The sequence below is a fragment of the Salvia splendens genome, chromosome 5, assembly GCF_004379255.2.
Source record: "Salvia splendens isolate huo1 chromosome 5, SspV2, whole genome shotgun sequence".
Lineage (NCBI taxonomy): Eukaryota > Viridiplantae > Streptophyta > Magnoliopsida > Lamiales > Lamiaceae > Salvia > Salvia splendens.
Window position 1 is genome coordinate 251,763 of NC_056036.1, and position 16,450 is coordinate 268,212.

Consider the following 16,450-nt stretch of genomic DNA (forward strand, 5'->3'; position numbering starts at 1 on the left):
GACAACGTTTAGCCGTCGACGCGGACGTTTTATGTTTAGCTCATGCTGATTTTGTTCGTTGAGCCTTCCGCTTCATGTTGTATTGCGAAACAATTACCCCCTTCATCACAAGATGGTCTGCTTAATTTTCATCTTTCGACCGTACCACATGCACATGCTTAATTTTCATCATTGCAAAGTTAAAGTGAGTGAAAAGTGAGAATCATTCGATCCAAAGATCAATTTATCTGTCACGCACCTAAGCAAGATAATAGAGCATATTACGAGATGCAGTAGTATTTATCAACATAAATATTACTACTCCCTCCATCCCATTAAAATATGACATGGGAATTAAGACAAAATTGGTAAAGTAAGAGATTTCGAGTTCAGGTACCCGAATTAGACAAAATTGGTAAAGGAGTGTACCCAAAAAATTCTTTATTTTAAAATTAAGTAGTGTCTATCTTGTCTACTGTCTATCTTGGACCTAGGATTAGATGATATTTTTGAGATTTTGATACCCGCGGGTACCCAAATTTACAGGCCTAGTTTACACACGATTAAATGCTTTACTACTATTGATCCTTGCAAATGAACTGCAGGAATGTATGCTTATCATAATTTTGCAAGGCGATTACTGTACATTGGATCCATGCATACAACGACCTGCAATAGTTAGAAACCTTCAGTAATCAATCTGGTAGTTTGTGAAGAACCCCGGAAATGGTTTTGAATTTACCTTGCCGACACTATGACCAGAATGAAGATAATTAACTGCATCAGCAACGGAATGAACTCCCAAGAATGTCTTGGGGTCGACAATGACCTGTTATGAAGCATAAATGAGAAGAGGTTACGGATTAATGTACTTAATCAAGCACATGTTAACAAGAGTGAAGAATATTAATTACCTTCAGCTTCCTGGAGGTGTAGAGATCCATTAGCTTATCTAGGTGTTCTTGCCAGAAGTGTGCATATTGCACTAGAAAAAAACCAGTCTGGACATTTCGGAGTCACCATTATAGCACATTCAAGAGGGTAAGAATCTATCCAACATGAAAATGCATAGTACTTACCACAGTCTGGCTCTTAGCTAAAATCTTTTCACACAATCCAGTATAATTTTTTGGCTTCCACCCATCTTCCCCTTGATACTAATCATATAAGTTTTATGATTGCAATGGATTAGAAACAAACATGAAATTGACAACACCTGTAAGCAAACCAGTCTTTTTACCAGAAATTTTATGCTTTTGATTGAAAGTACTTACTAACCTGAGAAATCATCCCAATCACAATAAGACGTCCGTAGGTTGCCAAAGCATTTAAGCATAGATCAAACATTTCACCACCAACAGACTCATATATTATATCAACACCTTTAGGGAATTCATCTTTCAAAACCTGACCAAGAAACAAAGCATTACAAATATTTGGATTTTCTGCAGGCAGTCTGGTTCTGTAAATTATCTCAAATGGAGTATAATCTTTAAATAGTCAAATGGCAAATATTTTTCAACTGAAAATGAGGAAGTATGCAAATCCCAGATGCCTGTCCACATCCTCAACTGCTTCCAGTTTCTATGTCTTAGACACTGCATTATACTCTATTAATTAAGAGACAAAAATACTTTCGTAGTAACTTACAGTCTTGATATTCTCAGCTTTGTAGTCGATTACTCTATCCACTCCCAAATCCTTCAAAAGCCTGGCCTTGTCTTTTACTCCACAAGTTGCAATAACCTTATTTCCGGCTAATTTTGCCAGCTGCACCAAGACACTCTTCTATTTATTAACTTCAAATAAAATAGTAATAGTAACCATCTTTCATGAGAATAAGAAATCAATAAAAAAGGTATTATATAAGGGCCCTAAGAGAATCATTGGAGCCATTGCTTAATGTTGTGATGTTTAGATGGCTCCTGATGTTTTTATATAAGAAAAAGTGGATGCATTTGTTTCTGGAGAAGAATAATGTGATGGATCACAAAAATAATAGCCTTTGTAGTTTCAACGGAGTCAGCATCCTAAGAAGAATAAGCTCTAGCTTCAATTTGGCCGCAAAAGCTCGATGTATTTGAAGGCCCTTATCAGGTGAATCAATCAACATTTTTAAAAAATCTTGGTATCACGAGTCTCAGACAAATATTTGATCCATAAGGAAAATTTGCAAAGAAAGACATCACAAGTGATTATTCTTTGATGCAAAGATAGAGCATCATGTATACATACCAATTTCTTGCCACCAATGTTGAAGTACAGAATTTGCATCACTAAAATATACCTGGACCGCAAACTGCCCAGTTCCTCCTGCAGCAGCAGTGATCAGAACTGTTTTACTCGAGTCCATTTGAGCTGCCTACAGCATGATCAAAAGCAAGGAGAAATTAAAGACTCATCAATTTATAGGTGCAATTAACTTATATACTGAAGCCTGTAAAACAGAAAGAACTAATCTTCCAAATCATATCTAAGCCACTCACTAACTTAAAAGGGACAGAAAAGAACCAAGAATGAAAAGTCACCTTTTCTAAAGCTATTGAGGCTGTTAGCCCAGATGTGAGCATAGCAACAACTTCTGGATCTGGTCTTGCCACAGGAAGGATGTTCTTTGAAGGAACCTAAATTACAGCGAAAATCTATGCTTTTAGTTATCATACAAAAACAGAAAGAAAATCAATATGAGAAGGGAGAAATATACTTAAGTATGTCAAAACCAAACAAATGTATTACCGCTGTGAATTCAGCATAACTGCCATTTGTCATAGTTGCAGCTGGAGTCCCAACCTTTACGTGCTTGACTGAATCCCCTATAGCAGCAATTATACCCACCGCCTGCCGGTAAGAGATGGAATTTTTCATGACTTCCTCATGCTAAATTTATGGTACTTATGCAGATGTACAGGTATTGTGGAGAAGTTGAAAAATGTCAAAATTCAAATGAAAAGTAAAAGTGGCAAGACGAATTACATCCAAACTAATTATGTACTATACATATATACATAATGTATTTATGTATGTTTACCAGTATATATACATGCATTTATATGGGTATGTTAGTGTATAACCGTAAAAGAATGCAGACAGGGTTTTCCCTAACCTCAAAGCCAGCATCAAAGGGAAGCAAGGAAGCAGTGTCTTTACTACTCCCACTAAAGTATCTTCCAGAGCTAAAATTCACCTGTTGAGATTGATATTCCCAAACAAAATAAAATACTCGTAGTTAATTTACTCTATCTCCCAATTAAAATCCAAAATACAATAAATAACAGTTATCATTAATATTTTAAAAAACAATTATCGTTAATCTTGAAAGAAATGAACGTACATCACTAGCATTGACCCCAGCATATATGATCTTCATAAGAACATGATCCGGTTTAAGTGGCAATCTCAAGGGTGCCCGCACTACTCTTGTTGCACTTTGGAAATTGTGATTGAGAGTGTGAACAACTCTAAAGGACATTGAAATAATGATTAGTTAATGTACAGACATAGGTGGCTTGAGAATAAGAGGTGTCCTAGATACATGTACCTACATCTTATCAAAACTTCGAGGGATTTGAACATTCACTTGCAAAACATCTGCAGACTTTTTCCTAGAAGCCTTGGGACGAACTCGGTATTTCTCTTCTTCTGCGGGAGTTGGCCAGTACTCAAAGCCCCTTTTATTGGATATCCACAAGCAAGCCCCAGCTTTACTTTCATCGCTAATAAGGTCGAAGGCTCCTACATAAGTTAGTTCATCGTATTAAGGGAATAAATATTCTCTATCAGCCTTAGAGAATTAAGAGCTTAGAAAAATAATGTGCTGATTCTGCAAATAGCTTATTCATGGCTGAAAACAATTATAGGTGATCTAGAAACATGCATTCCTGCTATATGGAACAGCAAGAAAATCATGGGGTGCAATCTGAAAAATTTACAGTTTTTCAAGAGCAGAAAAGAATGAACTCCAAATGTATCAATGTACTTAGTGAGATATCATGTCAATAGTGACACGCAGATAAAATATTAGAAGGGGTGAAATTCACCTTTCACAACCATCTCCGTACTCATATAGCCGCCAAACGTATCAATGTACTTAGCGTCCATCTTAGCGGTCAATTCGGTTTGAACATACTGCAGAGAGTAAGAGTTGGAAGCCACTACTATAAAATTACAACCATCATAGCTATGTAAGCCGTCTTTTGCAATAAATTTCATTGTTAAATCTATGCTTAGTAGACATGATTTACTAATCATTCTGAATAATTTTGCTGGGAAACTAGGAAGTTTATTTTCCTTTAGGAGAAAACTAATCATTAAAAATAGCTCACTTCAGGGCAAAGGACATTAACACGGATTCCTTGACGCTTGTAAAGAGCAAGTGATCTGGTGAATAGAACTACTCCCCCTGCAAATTGTTTTGTTATTCAGGACAATATGACTAATTGACTATACTATTGATAAACCTTACAAACACACAAAAGAAAGGCACATATCAAGAATATGTACATCAACCATTTGTAGAACAGAAACAAAAACTGAAGTACACACAACAGAAGAGAAAGAGCAACAAACCTTTCGTGCCAGAGTAAATAGGGTCAGCATACATTGGGTATAAACCCGAAGCAGATCCAACATTAATGATCACACCGGGTTTCTTAACATCTTTCATTGCTCGAATCTGTGCACTCGAAATGGAACTTAGTTCTTAGAAGCTTAAGTAAAGAGATGGCCTTAAGCAGCATACACTATAGTAGAATGAAGAACAACTTTATATCAAGACAGCAAACTAACTAACATCTGAAACACCAATTTATCTTAATAACAGCTTTTGATGCACAAAAAAAGAACCAAAAACCCGAACTCATACCGCGAGGCGCGTGGATTCAACCAGTGCAACAAAATTGATATCTACAACACGCCTCCAAGATTTAAATCCGTCAGTCTGATCCTCATAGAAAGAGAGCGGATTCGCGATTCCAGCACAGTTGATACAGAGATCCAATCCTCCATAAGTCTCCACATGCTTACGGAAAGCAGCCGCAAGTTCATCTGCCACAAAATCAAACACCAATTCACGATAAAACTGCATTATTTTCAAAACACCTCTCACTTACTTGAGTTGGAGACGTCGCATCGGAAGAACAGAACCGCCGGGAATTTCAGGTCGGCGTGGAACTTCCGGACTTGTTCTTCGGCCAGTGATGCAGCCTCTATCCCTTTCTCTTGCGAAAAATCAATTATTGTGATGAAAATTCCTTCATGCGCGAGAGCAATCGTCAGTGCTCGGCCAATTCCGGCGCCGCCGCCCGTGACGATAGCTGAGAGACCGGCCTTAAGCTCCATTGTCGCTGTTGACTGTTGACTAACTGCAGATCTTCATACGTGTGTGTATATATATATATATTAAGTCATATTTTTTCCTTTATTAATACTCTTAAAGATGTAATCGAGAGAGATATAGAAAGATTGGATAGACATATTGAGGTAGAATGCAGAGAAAATTGTATTTCTTATTGTGAATGTTTCTTGTGTATGATCTTGCTAATTTCTCTAGTATTTATAGGGAAATTAGTGTCTTGTAAATTACACCAATAAATGATAATTGGAAACATACAACACTAGGGACTCTACACTTATTCAATGCTCTAGGAGCTCTCCTATGATTAATTTGGGCGGCCATCTTCCTCTTTCCAACACTCCGCTTCAAATTGAGAAACGGTATCGCCGATACTCAACTTGTCAAGAAGTTCTTTGAAGACTTTCGGACACAATGCCTTAGTTAATATGTCTGCGAGTTGTTCCCAGATCGAACGAATGGAAATTCAATGATGCCACTTTTGAGTTTTTCTTTGATGAAGTGACGATCAATTTCGACATGTTTCGTTCTATCATGTTGTACGGGATTCTCTGAAATGCTGATTGCCGCTTTGTTGTCACAAAAAAGTTGGTTTTTCCACGTAGGTGGAAGCCAATTTCTGTTAACAATCTTCTAAGCCAAAGTATCTCCATAAGGCCACTCCTAATCCCCCGAAATTCGGCTTCCGCGCTTGATAGTGCCACGACTTTCTGCTTCTTGCCCCTCCAAGTGACTAAGTTACCTCCAACAAAGGTAAAATACCCCTCTAGTGGATTTTCTATCAACTGGATTACTAGCCCAATCGGCATCGGTGTATCCATCGATTTCCAGATCTTCCTTCTTTTTTAAGAAACCCCCATAACTAGTTGTTCCTTTCAAATACCTCACAATTCTCATGACAGCATTCATATGATCCTCCTTAGGCTGATGCATGAATTGACTGACAACTCCAACTGCATATGTGATGTCTGGCCGAGTATGAGAAAGGTAGATAAGCTTCCCTACTAACCGTTGGTATCTTTCACGATCTGTAGGCTTGGCTCCATCTACAATTTTCAACCCATGATTGGGTACCATTGGAGTTTCAGCAGGTTTGCATTCCAGTAAGCCCGTTTCGGCTAACATGTCAAGAACATATTTTCTCTGTCTTAGGAATATCCCGTGTTTGGATCTTAATACTTCAATTCCTAGAATAGAAAGTATTTCAATGCTCCCAAGTCCTTCATTTCAAACTCTTTGAACAAGTTTTCCTTCAGATTTTGGATCATATCATCAACATATATAATCAGACATGTCATTTTGTCGTTCCTGTTCTTCAGAAATAGTGTGTGATCTGAATGGCTTTGTTTGAAGCCATGTTTGAACATTGCTTGACAGAATCTTCCAAACCACACTCTGGGGGACTGCTTTAACCCATAAAGGGTTTTTTTCAATCTGCACACCTTCCCTTTTCCAAATTCTGCATAGAATCCCAGGGGGAACTTCCATGTAGACTTCTTTATTTTTCTCCAGTTCTCCATGAAGGAAGTCATTTGTAACATCGAACTGATATAATGGTCATTCTTTACACGCAACTACAAACAAGAGAGTTATTACTGTATTTAGTTTGGTCACGGGTGAGAAAGTCTCTTCATAGTCTACTCCATACACCTGAGTATATCCCTTAGCAACCAATCTTGCCTTGTATCTCTCGATTGAACCATCTGTTCGTCATTTTATGGTGAAGATCCAACGACATCCAACTGGCTTCTTGCCCGAAGGTAGAGAACACTTCTCCCATGTTTCATTTTTTATCAAGGCATCAATTTCTCTCTTCATGGCTTCCCTCCAGTGTTTATGCTTTATTGCCTCCTCGAAGGATTGCGGAATTTCTTCCACTTCGTAAAGTGCAGCTTCGAATGCCCTAGCCATTTCAATGAGGTGACCCTGAGTAAGATTTGCCATAGATTATTTAGATTTTCGACCTTCCAATCTGGTGAGTATCTTTGGAGAGGAACGCCCCGTGTGCTTCTATGGGGCAGTCTGTCGTGCCTTGTCACTTGTTCTGGCACTGATTCATCGGTATTACTTCTGATTTCCCTGTCACTGTTAGTGTTTTCAGGAAGAGGACCAATATTGGGATCAAGAGTATTTACCTCAGGATTTAAAGACTGGTCGGATAGCTCAGCAGTGTCCTGAAACGACATGTTCTGTTCTTAGAGATTTGACTGCCCGGTGGTATTGCTAACTTCCTCTGTTGGACCGACATTTGTGACAGGATTTTGGTCTATCTGTTGGGTTTGGTTTTTCTCTTCCTCCCCCTGTATGGCTATTGGACCGACATTTGTGACAGGATTTTGGTCGGACTGTTGGGTTTGGTTGTTCTCTTCCCCCTGAATGGTTTCTCCCTAAAGAGGTAACCAATTTAGTGTGTCACTACTTGACTTCACCAACTCACCACTCTTCCCCTGACCGCTAGATTGGCTATAGAAGTATTCTCTTTCAACAAAGTCGCAGTTTATAGTTGTGTACATACGATCTGTCGAATGATCATAGCACCGATAACCTTTTTGGTTTTTTCCATAACCCAAGAATATACATTTAACTGCACAAGGCGAAATTTATCACGGTCATGTTTGGGAATGTGGACAAAGACGGTACATCTGAAAATTTTGGGGTCGAGATGAAGGGAGGATGGCACCGAATTATGGGAAGAGAAGATATCAAGAGGGGTTTTGAAGTTAAGGACCCCTGTGGGTAGACGGTTTAGGAGATAGACAACAGTTGCGATAGCTTCCGGCCAAAAAGATTTCGAGATGTTTGATTCAATGAGCAGGGCACGGGTAATTTCTAAGATATATCGATTTTTCCGCTCAGCTACCCCATTTTGTTCTAGTGTATATGCACACGAAGTTTGGTGGAGAAGGCCTTTTTCAGTGGAGAAGGATGTCATCTTATAATTCACGTATTCCCTCCCGTTATCAGATCTAAGGACTTGAATTTTTTAGTTATATTGGGTTTGAACAAGACGATAGAACTCGGTGAATTTTTCAAAAACTTCTGATTTTATTTTCAAAAAATAAATCCAAGTCATAAGAGAAAAGTCATCAATAAACAACAAAAAATATCGAAACCCTTGTCCTCCAGTTACCGGAGCAGGACCCTACACATCAAGGTGAACCAAAGCAAAAAGAGATTTTTCTCTAGTATTATTTAATTTTAAAGAATGTCTATGGCTCTTTGACAAAACACAAGTTTCGCAATTCAAAACATGCTTAGAAGAAACTAACTCAGGAAAGAGTAGGCGAAGATATCATATAGAAGGGTGTCCTAACCGGCGATGTAAGAGCCAAATATGTCTATCAGTCAGTTCATAAGTTAGCATTGCAGTACTCTATTGGGATATCTCATCCACGTAGTACAAGCCATGTCGTTCAGTGTCATGCCCAACTATCGTTCTCGTCTTGATATCCTGTAACATGCAAAAATGAGCATTAGCAATTTGCAGTTGAGATCCTTTGTCACATGGCTAACAGACAAAAGTTTGTGGGACAATGATGGAACATAAAGATAGTTGGAGAGGTGAAGGGTTGGTGAGATAGTAATAGTGCCCGCCCCTTGTACTTGTGCTAAATCCCCACTGGCGGTTTGGACGAATTGTTTTGTGGAACGGGAAACCCCACAAATGATCCTCCATCTCCAGTCGTTCCCCCAAATATAATTTTCGCTGTCTCTCTCATCTTCTCTTCGAATTTGTGACTGCTGGAAGGCGGCGGTGGATCAGCGTCGTCCATCACCACGCTGGTACTGGTGTCGGTGGTGGTTGTTTGGTCCTCCCCGCCCCCCAAATCCCGCGCCTCATCCACTTCTTTTTTCTTCTCCGCTGCACAACCTCCGCCGTCGACGGTGCTTCGTTCTTTGCTGCCGACGCTGCTTCCCTGCTGTTGCTTCCGTCGCTGGCGTCGCCGCCGACGTTGCTGTTTGTGACAGGTGGTGCTGCAGACCGGTTGCTTGTTACAGCAGCCATCCGTCCATCCTTGTTCTCTCCGGCATAGGTGACTGGTGCTGCTATAACTAGTGGCGTTAAACCACTGCATACCCTTTTTGGGAGATGTTTTGGTAATTAGCATATAGATTAGTGTTGAATTGGTATGTTTTGGAGTGAAAGATATGATCTATACATGTTAGAGCAAATTGTAGCTTGATTTGATGCATTATATGTGTTTCATGGTATAAGATTGTGCTTGAATATTGGTATTTTTCTTGATTGTTGATGTATAAGCACACTTTGGGGGATGATGCCTACACTTGTTGTCTATCTTTTGTTGGTGATGTGGAATTGGATAGTGAAGGATACTCTTTTGTGCATAGATTATGTTTTAGAACAAGTTTGGGGGAGTACCTTCACTTTGGTAATACGCATTAAGTATAGATGTTTTGGTTACAAATAAGACCTAATTTTGTCATTTTTCTTTGTAGGTGAAAATGGTGCTAAGAGCCGAAGATTATGAGGCGCAGTTGCGCAACAGCAATGAGAGGAGAAGATGGCGGGCACTCGTGAGGCTCGATTATAGAGTGTCTAAATTTCCTTGCCAAGAGGCCCTCACTCAATTGGGCTTGGCACAGTGTTTCGACGAGCTTTGTGAAGTGGGCCAACTGACGGTGCTCTTCAATGGGGATAGTGTTTTCTCCTACCAAGTGCTTACATTAGAGTTCCTCTCCACCTTGGAAGTGATCGCGGACCGAAGGAGCATTAGATCCATCAAGTTCCGAATGAGGAACAACCCATATGAGTTGACTATGGAAGACTTCAAGGGAATGCATGGGTTCACGGCGAATGATCACAGAGAGCCGGCTGAGTTCGACAGATATGTATTTTGGAGGGCGATCACAGGGCTAAATGAGAACTTTCAAGCCAACAGGGCCAAGACCTCAATGATCTGAAACCCTGTTTTGAGGATGATCCAGAAGGCATGTGTAGGCCACCCGTTTGCCCGATCACAACAAGGCAGTGTGCAGCGAGATGAGCTTTTTCTCTTATGGAGTCTCCTTCACAAGAGGCCGATTAACCTTGCCCACTAAATGATCAAGCACCTTGAACGGGCCTCCAAGAAAGACAAGGGGTCATTGTGTTGTGGGGGTGCCATACGGTCCATTGCACTCCATTTAGGAGTATACACTGATGACCTCGTTAGGGATATTGAAGAGTCCCTGATGGACCTCAATTATCTGAAGAGAACGGGATTTATTGTAGTGGACCGACGCCGACGGGCCTATCTTTGTCAGAGGGATGAAAATCACTACCCTCTTCCAGACACGCCGAACACATATGTGAATGGTCCAGAGTATACGGTGAATTGGGCATGAATGCCGACTCCCACAGAGCTGCCAAGGCAGCCAATCCACCTGTTCTCCCATGGCAGTCATATGACCCGAGTCCGTGGTATGGGGAAGACAACCCTCATGTGGAGCTCCCCGAGTACATGATTGGAGTTGAGCAGGCGAACAATGAAGAAAATGATGATTACGATGATGATGATGAAGAGGAGGAGATCCCCTGCCATGATGAGGTCGGCACGAGCAATCCGAGGAGAAGATATCAACAAGAGCGGGAGGACGAGGATATGAGTTCTCTCACCGAGAGAGTGGACCAGATGGAGGTTAGACAGGAGGAGTATTGGGCTCGGAATGAAGCCCGTTGGGAGCAGCACGAGATAAATTGGAATCAATTCACTTATTTCAACAACGCGCAATGGGTCAACCTAAACGCCCGGCTCGATGAGAGGCAACATCTGCCTCCTCCGCCGCATTGAAGGTCCATGGGAGATCTACTCTCTTACAAACTTATCCTACCTTTGCTTGGAATAAGTTTGGGTGGTGTCTAGTGGATTCTCTCTTGCCTCTCTCTCTCGTGCTTGATTTATGCATTTGATTGATGATCCTCCGGCATGTACCCCTATTTCTTTGTGTTTATGTTTCTTTTTAGGAATGTTTTTCTTGTTTCTTTGTGTGTTGAATAATCTCCCTTGGGTAGGATGATAGTAGGGTGAGAAAATTGAAGTTTGAACGAGTGTGAGACATGTTGGAGGAGTTGCCAATGATGATTATGTGCAAAGTTTTTTGAAAACCTTGTTGATATGGCTAAGTAACATGTATTTTTTTCATTTCAAAGTGCCTAAAGTGAATTGCATGGTGCCTTATCTTTTGCCAAAATGACCTTGTGAGAATTAGGTCTATATTGTTTCTAAATGTGTGTTTTATCTCAGGCATGTCATATGTTTCTAGAACTTGTTCGCGATCTTCTTGAGTCTACATAGTGGTTATGGAGATAAAGGAGGACGTTAGGCCATCCTTGTTAGCCAAATCTTACTTTTAACCGTTATCATGTTAATAATCCTTGTTAGCCCACTTTGAGCCGATAAACCTTTCCTTTGACAAACCAAGAGGTTGAATTTCTTGTGTGCCACTTTTGAAAATCAAGCTTGTTGAAGTAGAAAATCAAAAGAAAAAGAAAGAAAGAATAGTGATGATACCATGCAAAGCATGGAGAAAAAAAAAGGAGAAAAGAAAAAAAAATGAAAGTGAATAATTGGCATTTGGTGAAAAAGGGTGCTTTGAAGGTTGGAAAAGACAAAAGTGGAATGTTGATAGATGGGAAGAGTCTAGGCAAAGCCTAGAACTAGCTAAGATTGGGGAAGAAAGTTGGTAAAGTTGAACAAGTTAGATCTTGAGGATTAAAATCACTTTAGCCAAAAATTATCTCACCTATCCAAAGAGCCTACATTACAACCTATAGAGAAGATCTTTCGAACCTTTGATCTTTAATCACACCGTAGTAGATTTCGAGCAAGCCTATGGTAAACTATGCATGCATTGATGATTTGAGAGTAATGTCATGAGCTTATATACACTTTGAGAGTGAGTGAAATTTTCAAATGCACATTGTATTTTCTCCTTGTGGGGGCAACTTGGCAAGGTTGACTACATGATAGTAACTTGAACCAACACTTTATATAATGTTTTACTTGTCTACGAGGCCATTGATACTTGTTGATTACATTATTTCTATTGAGGCAATGATGACACTCCAACATCCTTACATGAGTTTGTTTTCATATTTCTTTCTTCTTGTTTGATGACAACCAAGTGTTTAAGTTTGGGGGAGTTGACAAACTCATAGTTTAGGATGGTTTTAGAGGTGATTAATGCATGTTTTTGTTGAATTAAGGTGTTTATTATAGGATTTCACCCATTTAGTCATCAATTAGATGAAGTAATGAGTTCGTTGTAGTTCTGAAGTAAAAACAGGTTAAAACGGGCAAAACGGAGCGAACAGGGTGATTCCAGAGAGTTCGCCCGGCCGGACGTTTTTCATTCGAAGAAACGTCCGCTTTGCAGAGATTGCGGGTTCCAGAGAAAATGCCTGGTCGGGCGTTTTACACAGACTCTTTATTTTGCTGATTTTCGCTCCGGATATAAAAGGGGACTTCACACATTTGAGCCCTAACCCCCACACGACGATTTTGAGCAAGAGAACAAGGTTTTGAAGAGGATTTGAAGGCTTAGGAGCTTCCCCTCTCAAGAGATTGAAGGAGAAGACTCCCCACCATCATTTCTACCATAAGGAGTTCTAGTTTTCATTTTCTATCCATGTCTTTTTCCATTTGCTTTGTTTTCCTTTTTGTTTCATCTTTGAACATGAGTAGCTAGATTTTCCTTAGGGATGTGGCGATGTTTGTATGGAATCCATGAGTTGATCCTTGATTTATGCTATCTATCTCTTGTGTTGGTTTTTGTTGATTATTGAGCTCTTATTATCCAATTGTCTAGCTAACAATTTGATATATCTTGTTCTAATTAATGACATTGAGAGATGCATGATTAGAATGGTTAGGTAATCAACAACTACGTGCGTTACATGTAATCGAGAGATGCATGAGCTAGAGAGAGGACTTGGGTCCGTTATTCTAGGGAGTTAATCTTGAATTGTATGGAGGAGACTCCTACACTAGGGATTAATCCATGAGTTAGATGCACCCGAGAGGGGGTCTAATCAATTAACCCGACCTTCCTAGCCACACATGAGAACTAATAGATGAGCATGACCCCTAGGTGAAACCCGTGATCCATACTAGTTTATTACTGAGTTTCACGGCTGCTGCCGTTTGGAAAAGCTGTCCAAGCTCTGCAAGATGGTTAACTGAAACTCTGCAGTTGAGGCTCTGTAGAGCAACTGTAGTTGTGCCCCTTTTTTTGGCTCGTAGCAGCTGGACATGGGCGGGAGATGTGCAGGAGTTGCACTACTACAGGCTGTCCCAATTGGTGAGCCTTTCGTACTCCTCCCGGAGTGGTCCCGCTGTTCTAGGCCGACTGATGTCAAGGTTCGGCCGAAGTCCGGGCCTAAGGGAAAAGGCCCGACGTTAGCGTCCCTTGCCTTGTATTAGGATCAAGCCCTCTTTTATTTTCACTGTCAACATTTGTAATGTAAGACCTAGCTCAATAATAAATGTTGTGTTTTCTTTTTATTTACTCAAGAATAAACATTCTCTTTATTTAAATTCTAGTCTAAATTCTGAGAATTTAGACCGCGGCTATTACATTAATGCAAAATTAGCATGAGTCAGAGTGGGGGCTAGATTTATGTTTGAGGCGCTACTCCTTAGGCTGTTCGCCGGAGTTATTGCTGCCAGAGTGCACTTGGATTTTATGCCAAGGTTCTTCGGTTGGTAGGAATTTTGGCTTTGATTTGTGTTGGATTTGTACGAATCAATTAGATTTGAGATTGTCTCGATCAATAGTTCGAGAGTGTGTATGTGGTTGACCTCCATTGGAGGTTCTTTGTTGGTTTCCTGCTCTGATACAATATTAAATATGGTAATCAAGAGAGATATAGAAAGATTGGATTGACTTGTTGAGGTAGAATGTAGAGAAAATTGTATTTATTGTTGTGAATGTTTCTTGTGTATGATCTTGCTAATTTCCTAGTATTTATAGGGAAATTAGTGTCTTGTAAATTACAACAATAAATGATAATTGGAAACATACAACTCTAAGGACTCTATACTTATTCAATGCTCTAGGAACTCTACTATGATTAATTTGGACGGTCATCTTCCTCTTTCCAACAAATACTCCATGGAAAAAGAAAATAGTAAATGAATTGATTGTTCCGAAGCCCATTATTCCCTCCATAATCGTAATCCCTAATCATGCTACCTGAACCAGATTCATCTTCTCAGTATTCAAGCCTCCATCTTCACAAATTTCGAAACGATACGGTAATTCCCATTTCAATTTTTGTATATGTTATCAGCAATCTTATCGTAAGTTCACTGACTAGCTGAATTCAGTTTGATCGTCTACCGGTGGAGAAGAAATGTTTGATTCGCGAATTCGAAGGCAATGTTCTAGTTGAACGGTACAATAATCGTATACTTGTCTTCATCGTATTTTCTGTATGATGATATGGATTCTCTATAAATTCATCTTCTTTCGGTTCTGCTTTATGTGAACTGACAGCTATGAGCTATGACAATGTCGAATTAAGTGTCTTTACAATTGGAATTTAAGTTTAGCAAGTTGCTTGAGAATGTTGAAAAATAAAGATAATCCCGAAATCGGCTAAAACTTGTGAAATGTTATTTCAGACTTGATCTTTAAATGATTGAGTTTGGCATTTTAAGAATCAATGAAACTTTCATGTGTAAGTGTATGCTTTAAGAAGAAGAAATTTTTTAGTTTTTGTTTTTTGCTCTGGTTTGTTTGGTTGTGGACTTGTGGGATATTGTAGTTTTAACGGTGTTACAGCAGGGGAACGTTTACACTAGAGATCGAGCGGATAATCTTTAGTGGAGTCGGAATGAGGAGCTCCTTGTTGCTAATTACAAGTATGTGATGATATTTATAGTCTTTATCGTTTTTCTTGTGAATCTAACCTTTCTGCTAGGAGCTGTTATTAAACTTTGCATCAGAACTAAACTGTCAAATGCTAAAAAATGCTATTGATTTTTGACATGCGCTTCCAATGGTATGTTTTTTAGTTGGCTTAGATACGAACCCAAATTTATAATGAAGTTACTTTTGTAGGCTGTAGCTATGATCATTGAAAGAATGCTTGTTTGAACTAATCTTGGATTTGATCTTATGACTGAAGAACAGTTGGGCCTAGTTCCCTCAGCTGATCAAGTATCTGTTTAGCGCACGTTGGTTGCTTTTGTAATTTAATTTAGAGACAATGTGCAATTAAGAATATATTACAACTATTTTGTCATTTGTATCATCTCTGGTTGTTCTAAATTTTGTAGGTGTGAGTGTTCTGTTATACAGGTCAGTGTATATTGTATGCAGAGAGTGCTTGGAGATGTCAGTATGTTCGTTGTTGGCAAGGATGAATACGATGAACTTGCCTGTAAGTAGTTCATTCAGCTAAGCAATGTTATATACAACGAATGTTCTATTTTGACATCGTATATTTCCTCTTCTAGTGTCATAACCTCAGCCATGAAGGATTTATGTGAGGAACCTCCAACCGAATGCCCTTTCCTCGACAAATATGGCAAAATATGTCTGTGCCTGGACGAGATTGTCTGGAAGGTGAGGCAATCATACCCTTTTCGAGTTACATGACAACATTTGGTCCTTTCTATTCTATTCGTATATTCTTTGATTCGTGTTACAAACTTTCACATAGTGGACAGTTCATGAATGGTGCAACTAACATACTTTCCTTCTGCTGAAGAGTCTGGTGGAGAACACCGACAAAGAGACTTGTATGATCGAAACGACCAACTGACTTCTAATCGATCGACAGACCACATGCATTTTTGCTACGATTGCTGCGTGGAAAATGCTCATTCATGGATTTGAGTCGTAATAATCTTCTGCAGATTGTTTGTTTGTTTTACGCCTTTAATTTGTATGCGTAAGCATAGACCAATTGTTAAATTCAGATCATCTTTTTGGATATAATCTTAATTTTGTGTTGGACTTTTTTTAAGAATATGACATCTCATTTTGTATTGTTTGAAGAGATACTAATTTTTTTTTAATCCTGGCCTTGCTTTTGATCTATTTACTTATTGAAGGTAAGAAATTGATTGAGAATATTGTTCTTTTTTTATCCATCCCATTTTTTAGTATCTT

The 16,450-nt window shown here is 39.4% G+C and overlaps 3 protein-coding genes across 10 annotated transcripts; 2 read left to right on the top strand and 1 right to left on the bottom strand.

Annotated features, from left to right (window-relative positions):
- Nucleotides 1-391: 391 nt before the first annotated feature.
- On the bottom strand, nt 392-5,461 carry LOC121802074 (prostaglandin reductase-3-like). 2 transcript variants are annotated; one of them, XM_042201631.1, is made up of 17 exons: nt 5,088-5,457; nt 4,841-5,022; nt 4,546-4,651; nt 4,302-4,378; nt 4,017-4,104; nt 3,522-3,711; nt 3,311-3,437; nt 3,083-3,163; nt 2,716-2,817; nt 2,508-2,603; nt 2,267-2,341; nt 1,630-1,749; nt 1,258-1,386; nt 1,059-1,136; nt 894-980; nt 722-808; nt 392-648 (listed from the first exon to the last, which is right to left on the bottom strand). In XM_042201631.1, exons 1-17 carry the CDS (start codon nt 5,314-5,316, stop codon nt 598-600), a joined length of 1,905 nt encoding a protein of 634 aa, XP_042057565.1. In that variant the 5' UTR covers nt 5,317-5,457; the 3' UTR covers nt 392-597. The 2 variants fall into 2 exon arrangements, with proteins under 2 accessions (XP_042057565.1, XP_042057566.1); XM_042201632.1 differs by lacking the exons at nt 392-648; nt 722-808; nt 894-980 and having other exon boundaries at nt 1,083-1,211; nt 5,088-5,461.
- Nucleotides 5,462-10,671: 5,210 nt separating this feature from the next.
- On the top strand, nt 10,672-11,121 carry LOC121802432. Its single transcript, XM_042202106.1, has one exon. It carries the CDS (start codon nt 10,672-10,674, stop codon nt 11,119-11,121), a length of 450 nt encoding a protein of 149 aa, XP_042058040.1.
- A 3,262-nt stretch (nt 11,122-14,383) lies between these two features.
- LOC121802321 lies at nt 14,384-16,378 on the top strand. 7 transcript variants are annotated; one of them, XR_006050762.1, is made up of 6 exons: nt 14,384-14,586; nt 14,659-14,726; nt 15,119-15,195; nt 15,635-15,716; nt 15,793-15,901; nt 16,047-16,378. XR_006050762.1 is itself a non-coding variant. In XM_042201962.1 (6 exons), exons 1-5 carry the CDS (start codon nt 14,518-14,520, stop codon nt 15,823-15,825), a joined length of 354 nt encoding a protein of 117 aa, XP_042057896.1. In that variant the 5' UTR covers nt 14,384-14,517; the 3' UTR covers nt 15,826-15,901; nt 15,999-16,378. The 7 variants fall into 7 exon arrangements, 5 of the variants coding, with proteins under 5 accessions (XP_042057896.1, XP_042057894.1, XP_042057897.1 ...); XM_042201962.1 differs by having other exon boundaries at nt 15,116-15,195; nt 15,613-15,716; nt 15,999-16,378; XM_042201960.1 differs by having other exon boundaries at nt 15,116-15,195; nt 15,613-15,716.
- Nucleotides 16,379-16,450: the final 72 nt, after the last annotated feature.